This window comes from Notothenia coriiceps, unplaced genomic scaffold (genome assembly GCF_000735185.1).
Source record: "Notothenia coriiceps isolate Sejong01 unplaced genomic scaffold, NC01 NC01_scaffold00008960, whole genome shotgun sequence".
Lineage (NCBI taxonomy): Eukaryota > Metazoa > Chordata > Actinopteri > Perciformes > Nototheniidae > Notothenia > Notothenia coriiceps.
In genome coordinates, this window is record NW_011341661.1 from 22,585 (window position 1) to 33,472 (window position 10,888).

At 38.8% G+C, this 10,888-nt stretch overlaps 1 protein-coding gene across 1 annotated transcript; it reads left to right on the plus strand.

Annotated features, from left to right (window-relative positions):
- Nucleotides 1-217: 217 nt before the first annotated feature.
- On the plus strand, nt 218-4,907 carry atf3 (activating transcription factor 3). Its single transcript, XM_010770536.1, has 4 exons — nt 218-325; nt 1,951-2,203; nt 2,612-2,719; nt 2,861-4,907. Exons 2-4 carry the CDS (start codon nt 1,952-1,954, stop codon nt 3,158-3,160), a joined length of 660 nt encoding a protein of 219 aa, XP_010768838.1. The 5' UTR covers nt 218-325; nt 1,951; the 3' UTR covers nt 3,161-4,907.
- Nucleotides 4,908-10,888: the final 5,981 nt, after the last annotated feature.

The window sequence follows — 10,888 nt, forward strand, 5'->3', positions numbered from 1 at the left end:
GGGGGGGGATGTCCTCTCCTGTTATGGAGCAAAAGCAGCTCGGAGGTTGCTAGATTGCATCATCGCAGAATAAGCTTTCTATAAATAGGATGACGTCAGCCTCCCTCCTCCCTCCCTCCCTCCTCTCTCGTAGAGCATTCCTGTGACGTCAGATGGCCGCGCCCCCTCCCGTTTTTCTCTTTAAATTCTCGTGATGCAACACTCCGAGCCACAAGCGCAACCTTACTCACAGCGAGAAGAGAGACGGAAGAAGCGAAGAGATATAAGAATAAGAGCTGCTTTTTACCCGCATCCAGTTCACCAACCTGTCCCCCACTCAGTCAAGGTACGGTTGTTTTCCGGTATGTGTGTGTGTGTGTGTGTGTGAGAGTGTGTGGAGTTTTTTAGTGACTTGGTGTGTGTTGTCTCGGTTTGGAGCGGAGAAGTGCCGGCGCTGTCCCGGGACACTTCACTGAAAACTTCTATATGAACTTATTCGTCTGAATATTAAAAAAAACACAAAAGAAATGAGACGATATTTACGGGTGAACTATCACGAGGGATTTGCGATTTTAGAGCTTTTTTTATTTAGTTGTTCAGTCATAACTTGTAATTTCAGTTGGATGACTTGTGCTTCGTGTTTGACAGGCATTATAGTGACTTCAAAATACTTTATAAACACTTTTTAAATTATTACAGCCATCGTCAAGATATATGAAATGCATTATAAGTAAACCATATTATTATTTTCTGAAGGAAATGACAAATCCTTTACTTAGATTTACTTTAGTTAAATTGCATTTATTCCGAACAAATGTCCAAATAAAAGCCTCAAAACCCGGCAAATATTATATTATGGAAACGAAATGAGAACAAACTAAATCTTCTGTATCGGTTGCAGTGTCAGATTATTGAAAAACGTGTACTAATATCTTCTATAAACTGCCTAAATATAAGAATGTATGGACAAAAAATAGGAAGAATACTGTTTTTAATAGTCTTGAAATGCTTGGATACAGGACAGACTGTTTGTTTTGGTTTGCTGATCATAATCATCGGATCAATCTGTCAGTCACTCCTCTGTTGAGATAACATTCACGCCCATCAATTATCCTCTTTAATTGTTCATGGCGTTTTTCCAGAATGGCAAATATGACCTCGTGCGTGCAGTTAGTTTGTTATCCTGTAATTGCTGTGCAAACTCAGCGAGTGAGTAATTAATACTTCCATAGTGTCTTAATTACTTCTCTGTTAAGATCTTAATTCAAGTTATCAAGATGTCTTTAATCTACAATATAATATTTCCATTATAGTTACGTTTTGCATATCATTTAATTTTTTAATTGCTTTATTTGTAGCTGTAGTTTATTCATTTGTCAACCTTGAGTAAAAAGGACATATTCAAAATCAGAATTTACCAGTTCTTTTTTATTTGTAATTGCTCCATTTAAGAATACAATTTGAATAAATAGTGAAAAAAATAACTAGTTTGTAAATTATACTAAAATAGATACAAAGTGAATATGTAGAAATGTAAATATTACAATACATAGAGTGTTGTATGAGTATTAATAAAGCTGAAAACATTGTACAATACAGTAATATAATCTTACTCTGACTTGATGATGATGATGATGATGATGATGATGGGTTTTGTCCTGTTTGCAGAATGATGCAACATATAACAAAATACAAAATAGTGCAAATACACCTAAATAGAATACAGAACGTGAAATGTAATATTGTACAGTAAGATGAAATTAAATATGGTTTGTTACGGTGATACAGTATGAGTGTTAATAAAAACAATTATTCGGGATTGTGGGAGTCGGTATTTCGATCTCTCTGTCTGTACACACAAACTGAAAGATTGACAATGAAGTTGACTTTGACAAATGCTGAAAACCTGATTTCGTAAAATAAAATCTAACTCTGACATGTTAATAATGATATCTCCTCCTGTGTTTTCAGCATGATGTTGCAGCACCCCGGCCTCTCGCTGGCGGACATCAGCTACTCCGCTCTGGTTCCCTGCCTGTCCCCCCCCGGCAGCCTCACTCTGGACGACTTCACCAACTTCAGCCCGATGGTGAAGGAGGAGCTAAGGCTCGCCATCCAATCAAAACGCCTCTCCAACGGACTGAACGCCGACGTGAGCTCCGACTGCTCCAGCTCAGATCTGACCTCCATGGACTACCAGGACGGACAAGGAGTCAAGAGAGAGGTGAGGGAGAAACACAGATCCTTTACTGATAGTGACATCACGATGTAACACTCACACAGAGACACTACATACTGATATACACCTGAACATCAGCAGGAGAGGACTCTTTAAAGTAGAGACACTACATACTGATATACACCTGAACATCAGCAGGAGAGGACTCTTTAAAGTAGAGACACTACATACTGATATACACCTGAACATCAGCAGGAGAGGACTCTTTAAAGTAGAGACACTACATACTGATATACACCTGAACATCAGCAGGAGAGGACTCTTTAAAGTACAGGTCATGCATTCAAAGTCTTACTTTTGGGTGCCATACAAATACACTTGAACCAAGTGTAGTGATTTTACAGTTTGGGGATAAAATATTGAAAGCTTATGTTTTCTTCTTTGATTTTTCAGTTCAAACCTCAGGAGCAGGAGAGGAGGAGGAGAAGGAGAGAGAGGAACAAAGTCGCTGCTGCAAAGTGTCGCAACAGGAAGAAGGAGAAGACCGAGACTCTGCAGCAGGTACTATTTCACTCCTACTACTTTCACCAGAGTCTTTTTAAACAGCAGTCTCTGTACTTCTACTTGAGTAAAGGATGTGTGTACTTTTGCCCTCTCTGATTACCAACTAATGTCCCCCTTCTTCTTCTCTCTGTTCTGCAGGAGTCTGAGAAACTAGAGACGGTGAACGCGGACCTGAAGGCTCAGATCGAGGAGTTGAAGACTCAGAAGCAGCAGCTCGTCTACATGCTGAACCTTCACCGACCCACCTGCATCGTACGAGCCCAAAACGGACAAACGCCCGAGGACGAGAGGAACCTTTTCCTCCAACACATCAAGGAGAGCACTTTACAATTCCACAACATTGTCTCTTCCACCACAACGTCCACCTCCACTTCCCTCTCGACAATATCACCTCTAGACGGAGGCCTCCTGAGCCTCGATAGCATCCACTGCCACTGACGAGAGATCAACCCACTCTTCAAAGACTTTCAACGTCTCATCCCAACGCAGCACAGATTGTAAGAGATGCAGGTGGACGACTACGACTTGAGTGACAGTGACATTACAAAATAAACGCCATCGGATGACTCCTCGGTCTCATTCACCGTCAACAAAGCTGCTAAAAAGAGAGAAAGAGGCCCCTCCCACTCCCTGAAACCACAGCTGCTGATTGGACAGAAAAACATTACAAACAGTCTCGTCCAAGGACAGATGCCAAAGCACTAAAATACACGTTTTCGTTTTATTTACTGGTATTTTGAATTGTCCGATTTTTGTACCAAAGCTTGATTTGCAAGGAAAGTCGACGCTGATCGACTGAGTGAGTTTGTAAAGCCTGACGAGTGTGTAATCAGCTTTAAAAAAAAACATTGCTCTGCTTAGTGTATGAAGCATATTTATTGAGCAACTACTGTGTGACATGTCATTGCTGTATCAACTCTTGTCCTTTCTACAACAAGAACTACTAAATCTGCTGCTACTACTAACCTCTCAGGACCTGTGCTGGCTGTAGATCAATGTTTTTTAAGAAGTAATATCTAAAAGGAGTTGGCTTGTTTGATATCAGGGCAGCAGTAGCAGTTAAAAAAAAAAAAGGGAAATGTACTTTTCAGACAGGGTTTGCACTTATCGAAGATGATCGTAACAATATACGCCTGTATGCAGATGACACCTTACTTTACTTAGCAATTTGAATTTCGCACGCAAACAAAATTGTCCCAAATATAATAATACTGTAAATAATTTCAATTTATTTATCACTGCGTTCCCTCTTAAGGTAAATAGTACAAGTGTTTCTTTTTACATCTTCTGTGACGATGAAGCTCCACAAGTGTTATTTTTGTTGTTTTTCTACTTTAAAATCTTGTGTATTGTATCGCATAAACTCTACTGTACGTTAAACACCGGATGCCTCCTTTGGTCTTGGACAACACAAGAAAGATTGTTATTTTCTAATGATATATTTTTGAATTATTAAGACTTGGTTTGGAAGTTGTGTTCATGAGATATCGCTAGCTAGGTATCAGAAGTGTTGCATCAGCTTTCGGCTGGTTCTAAACCACGCCTGAATCTTGAGTTACGCAAGATGGTTTTTTTATGTTATGCTGTGTGTTTTGAACTTATCAGTAACCAGGTTTCCACTCACTGCCAAATTATTCTCCCTTCTTCCACTCCCCTTTTCCTCTAAGGATCCCCTCGAGGGAAATGTGGTGTATTGCACAATCAGAGGTTAAAAGGGGAATTCAATTACTTATCGAATGTACGTAAAAAGCCAAGGAAACGTTGCATCAGTATTTGAATAATTGCATTAAATATAATGTTAGCACCATTAGCTTAGCGGTGGTGACGTGAAGTCATGAGGTTAACTTAAAAGTTTGTCGCTATTGGAAAACATCTCCAGAAAGAGTAATCATTTATGTTTCAACATCACATGTCTGTCACAGTGAGGACTGAAGTTTAATATTTTACGTTTGCATGGGAGAAGACGAAAGTTGATATTGTTTATTAGAAAGAAATGACCTAAGAGTGACTTGGTTAAAGGGACGCAGGCGTCTGCTCACAGTGTGTTCGTTGTTGTTGTTGTGTTGTTGTGTTGCTAGTCACAAGCACTGATGTATTTTGTTGTGCCTTCTTCTACTGATGGAGGCAGTTTCTGTTTTCTCTGTAGCATCACATAGGCAAAATGAATAAACTGTAAACTGTCAGGTACAACTGCTACGACAATGTGTTCTTCTTCCATGTTCGTGGTCTCTTTTGTTTTTGATACCTTGTCAATAAAAAATATGTATTGAAAATGTAACCGCTCATGGTCTTGGTGTTTTGTTTTTGGGTAAAGTCTGGAGGTGAAGTGATGACGTATGTTTGTCGGACGACACGGAAGTTAGCATTACAAGAGCTCCGTCGACAAAAAGCCATTTGGATTTTCCAATTGGATTTTGGATTATTGCAAAAAATAATCTCTGGCAAACATGTTTTGTTGAGTCAGATAATCTCACATATTAACATCATTTTATGATTTTAAAGTGTAAATGCAGGCAGAAATAAAAAGCTAATGTTAGGCTAAAGGAACTACAGCACGGTCAGATGACTTCACGTCACCACCGCTAAGCTAAAGGTGGCTAATGTTAGGCTAAAGGAACTACAGCACGCTAATGTTGGGCTATAAAGGAACTACAGCACGGTCACATGACTTCACGTCACCACCGCTAAGCTAAAGGAGGCTAATGTTGGGCTATAAAGGAACTACAGCACGGTCACATGACTTCACGTCACCACCGCTAAGCTAAAGGAGGCTAATGTTGGGCTATAAAGGAACTACAGCACGGTCACATGACTTCACGTCACCACGTCAGATTACTTCACGTCACCACCGCTAAGCTAAAGGTGGTTAATGTTGGGCTATAAAGGAACTACAGCACGGTCACATGACTTCACGTCACCACCGCTAAGCTAAAGGAGGCTAATGTTGGGCTATAAAGGAACTACAGCACNAGAAGTAGAAAGTACAGGTATTTGTGTTCAACATGTAAGAAGTAGAAAGTACAGGTATTTGAATTCAACATGTGAGAAGTAGAAAGTGCAGGTATTTGAATTCAACATGTGAGAAGTAGAAAGTGCAGGTATTTGAATTCAACATGTGAGAAGTAGAAAGTACAGGTATTTGAGTTCAACATGTAAGAAGTAGAAAGTACAGGTATTTGAGTTCAACATGTAAGAAGTAGAAAGTACAGGTATTTGTGTTCAACATGTAAGAAGTAGAAAGTACAGGTATTTGAGTTCAACATGTGAGAAGTAGAAAGTACAGGTATTTGTGTTCAACATGTAAGAAGTAGAAAGTACAGGTATTTGAATTCAACATGTGAGAAGTAGAAAGTGCAGGTATTTGAATTCAACATGTGAGAAGTAGAAAGTGCAGGTATTTGAGTTCAACATGTAAGAAGTAGAAAGTACAGGTATTTGAGTTCAACATGTAAGAAGTAGAAAGTACAGGTATTTGAGTTCAACATGTAAGAAGTAGAAAGTACAGGTATTTGTGTTCAACATGTAAGAAGTAGAAAGTACAGGTATTTGTGTTCAACATGTAAGAAGTAGAAAGTACAGGTATTTGAGTTCAACATGTAAGAAGTAGAAAGTACAGGTATCTGAGTTCAACATGTAAGAAGTAGAAAGTTCAGGTATTTGTGTTCAAAATGTAAGAAGTCAAAGTAAAAAGTCATCAGAAAAATAAGTAGTGGAGTAAAGTACTGATACCAGAAACATGTACTTAAGTACAGTAACAAAGTATTTGTACTCCACTACTTCCCACCTCTGGAAGGCAGCAGTGTAGAAAAGCCAAAAAGTCAATACACATGCATGTATTACATTACATGCATGTGTATTCATTTAACAATGTTCCTGGTAAATAACCGTGTGTATGAGAAATCGTGTGTATGAGGCTCACTGGCCGTGAATGTAAGGGATTACTTTAGTTATTGTTATTGTTTGTTTATGTTTTTTGTAATTATTTTGTGTCTTTGTCCATACAATCAGTGCAGACCATTGTCTCATTTGTCTGCATATATTTTGCTTTGCACTTCGAAATGACAAACATTACTTATGTATTGTCGAAACACAATAAAAAGACAGGGACATGGTTAGTTTAGGAGGAGGGAGGAGACGAGAGGATGGGAGACAGACAAGGAGGGAGAGGGAAATAAAACATGAGGATGGGAGGAGAAGTGAAAGCAGGAGGAGGGGAGGCAGCATCTGGTGGGACTTAATTATTAACAATGGCCTTTTAGTTTGCTCGAATAATGTTTACTCACCTGAAGTTATTAGAGTTGGCTGTCAATGAATGTTTAATGATAATGCATCAAGAGCACTGAAACATATTTAAAAATCAAACTGTAGAAACAAAAAGGAGGCTTGAATATCGTGATTATAAAATGTATGCTGATGTCGTTAAAGACTCTCCGGTATCTGAGAAACATATCACTTTTTCTACTATTTTTAAAATGTATAATCAGTTTTTATAGTTTTTAAAAGAAGGTAACATCACATGACGTAAAGACAAATTGAACAAAATTGACAATAAAACGAGTGAAACAACAATAACAGGAATAAAGAACTATATATTTATATGAATATATACTGTACACAGTGTAGTCATTGGCATACAGCAATTACAACAAAGGGCATCCATTTTTGACAATTTTCTTTGTGTTCTTCATCCATTTCTTTTGAGCAATTTTCTAAATTATTTATTAAAAATGACATGCTTTTAAAACATTGATTATATTTATATAAAAGTCCTTAGTCAGTCATATGATGGGGGATGTTTCAAGCTGATCTGTACACAGATTGCAGAACCTACTTGAAACACAGGAAATCAATACAAAAAAATTAAATTAATTAGAAATAATTGTTGCAATGGTAAGAAAGATTATAGATAACCGCTTAGATAAAAACCATTTAAAGCATCATGCAGCCTGATTATAATACACTTTACAAAGTGCACGGCAGATTCCCCCCATCTTTTTTATGTCTCTCCTAGAAACAAGAAGAGTACAACAACACAGGTCTGCATTGACAAATCCTTTAGCTCTGTTTTGATGTAGGCTTGAATAAAGAGGCCTGTGTGACTGAGCTGCTGATCAGCTGTGAGAGGCTCTGCGTGGTTTGGCTGTAATTAGAAATCTGTGGAGGTCAGCTTCTCTTTCACTGCCTCACCCCCCCTAAACTAAACCTCCAATATCCCTGTCTCTACTTTCTGAAGCTGGATATAGAGTGGTGCAGGGATGATGGATTCAAACAAATAAAATAAAGCTAATGTTGGGCTATAAAGGAACTACAGCACGGTCACATGACTTCACTTCACCACCGCTAAGCTAAAGGAGGCTAATGTTGGGCTATAAAGGAACTACAGCACGGTCACATGACTTCACGTCACCACCGCTAAGCTAAAGGAGGCTAATGTTGGGCTATAAAGGAACTACAGCACGGTCACATGACTTCACGTCACCACCGCTAAGCTAAAGGAGGCTAATGTTGGGCTATAAAGGAACTACAGCACGGTCACATGACTTCACGTCACCACCGCTAAGCTAAAGGTGGCTAATGTTGGGCTATAAAGGAACTACAGCACGGTCACATGACTTCACGTCACCACCGCTAAGCTAAAGGAGGCTAATGTTGGGCTATAAAGGAACTACAGCACGGTCACATGACTTCACGTCACCACCGCTAAGCTAAAGGTGGCTAATGTTGGGCTATAAAGGAACTACAGCAGGTCACATGACTTCACGTCACCACCGCTAAGCTAAAGGTGGCTAATGTTGGGCTATAAAGGAACTACAGCACGGTCACATGACTTCACGTCACCACCGCTAAGCTAAAGGAGGCTAATGTTGGGCTATAAAGGAACTACAGCACGGTCACATGACTTCACGTCACCAAAAACAGGTTCAGAACGCCCCTAACCTGAAGTGGTAAAATGCCAAGTCATTTCCTGGTTTATTAGTCAAAGCTAGGGGTGTTTATTAATAATGTTTAGTGTAAATAATACATGCAAACTAAAGGCTCTTTTCATATTATGCAGTTTGTCCTTGAGATGAAAGGCTTAAATAATGTATGTGACCCTAAGCAGTCATTGGCTTTTCTTTTGAGATAAACACATCCCTAAACAGGTTTTGCCACTCTGTTACATCAGCTACAACCTTTTCATATATAAAGATAAAGAAAAACATACAGTAGGAGGCTAGAAAACAAGGTTTACTTTACCAGATAAGTACAGGGAAGCTGCTGTAAAAGGAAGTGGACTTTTAAGGTCGGGTTGTCCCTTCAAGAGTTCACTTACAAACTCCCTGCATGTTAACTCAGAGCAGCTGTTGGAGAACGGAAGAGACTAGACTGGACATGTCTCCCATTCACAAAGGGAGAGAGAGATATGACTTCACCTTTGGTATCTCTGAAGATAACATGTGAAATGTTTTCATAAAACAACAAACCCACGACCCAGCCCATTATAATCTCATAACTCAATCCACACAAATGTAAAACAAACACTTGGTACGAAAACAAGAATTTGACCACTTTTTAATTTACGGAGGATTTCTTCAGAAAAATATTGTTTTCCGACTCATACATTTGAAGTGTTTGTGTTTTTTTGTAATTGCCTCAACTTCTGGCAGGAGTTGATAAAATAAGACACATGCAATTATTGGGAGAAATTGTAAAAATATGATGTAACATTTTTGTAAAATGTGAAATATTTACTCTGTAATAGTAAAATGTTGCGGTACTAGTCAATTACTTAGCCACTCCATTGTGTGCATAGTTATACTTGTACTTCACTTCATCTCAGTTCTTTACTTTAAACATTTATTTCAATAATAATTATCAAATATTAATTGGAGTTCCGCGTAAAACGTACCTTTACTTTTGGTACTTTAAGTCAACTTTGAAACTTATACATGCTTGAACTTTCTCAAGTACGTTTTGAATGAAGTAGCCTTCTGTTACTCCCAAAACACAATATTTAGGTCATATGTGTGAATATGTATAAATGTGTCTATGATTGTGCATATATAGGTTTATACATATTTGTATATATACTTTTTGTATTTTTGTATTCGGGATTGTGGGAAACGGTATTTCGATCTCTCTGTGCACACAAACTGAAAGATTGACAATCAGTTGACTTTTACTTTTTGACTTGACATTTTTTACTTCACTACATTTATCTCACAGCTTATAAAGAGATGAGATATGAGGAGTTTTGTTTCAGCAGGATTTCTCACACACACCTTCCTGTCAGATCCTGTTTAATCACCGCTGCTGTCGGCATTTCCATGTAACCGTTTAATTAAACACAGCTGAACCTTGACTTACTTATGAAAGCAAGCCGTCACCAGAAGAAGTTACATCTACTTTTTCTATGATCTCCTTGTCTCCTCTGTATATAAAAAAACGTTGCCCATTTTTAAAAAGGCCCTTTTATGCTTTTTGGGGTTTTCTCTTTCCTGTATTGTGTTGTATAGATTTTAGTGCACGTAAATGGTCTGCAAAGACTACAATTCCAAAGTTTTCTTCAACTTCTGCCTGAAACGAAAAATGATAGGCTAAGGGGCGGGACATCTCCAATAGTGCGTTCACACCGGACGCGATGCAAATATTCCCTTCGCTCTAATCGCTCTAAAGGCTCGAGTTTCACCGCGGCTGTCAGCTGTGTTTACTCGCATTCAAACAAGACTTGCTGGCCAGGGGGCTACAACTACTGTACATATTTGACCGTGATTAAATTGTAATACACGTTTCAAAATGATGCCGAAGTAACAACATACTGATACCGGTTAGTAAAAACCATGAATTAATGCTTTGACAAGTCTGCAGACAGACGGCAGGCGATAAAAACCTTTTAAAATGCGTGTTTTCTGAATGGAGATCGGCTAAGCTAACGCAGTATATGCTCCGACCGTCCACTCACAACAACGGCCTACAGACATTAATAAACCAGCGACTGTATTCTCCATGACACAGACAGTCTGTGGTTTGTACTTGTTTAACTTTCGTCTAGTTCGAACTACAGCACGGTCACATGACTTCACGTCACCAACGCTAAGCTAAAGGTGGCTAATGTTGGGCTCTAAAGGAACTACAGCANACATGACTTGACTTGCTTGAATCTCTACCACAGTGACTTGGGACTTG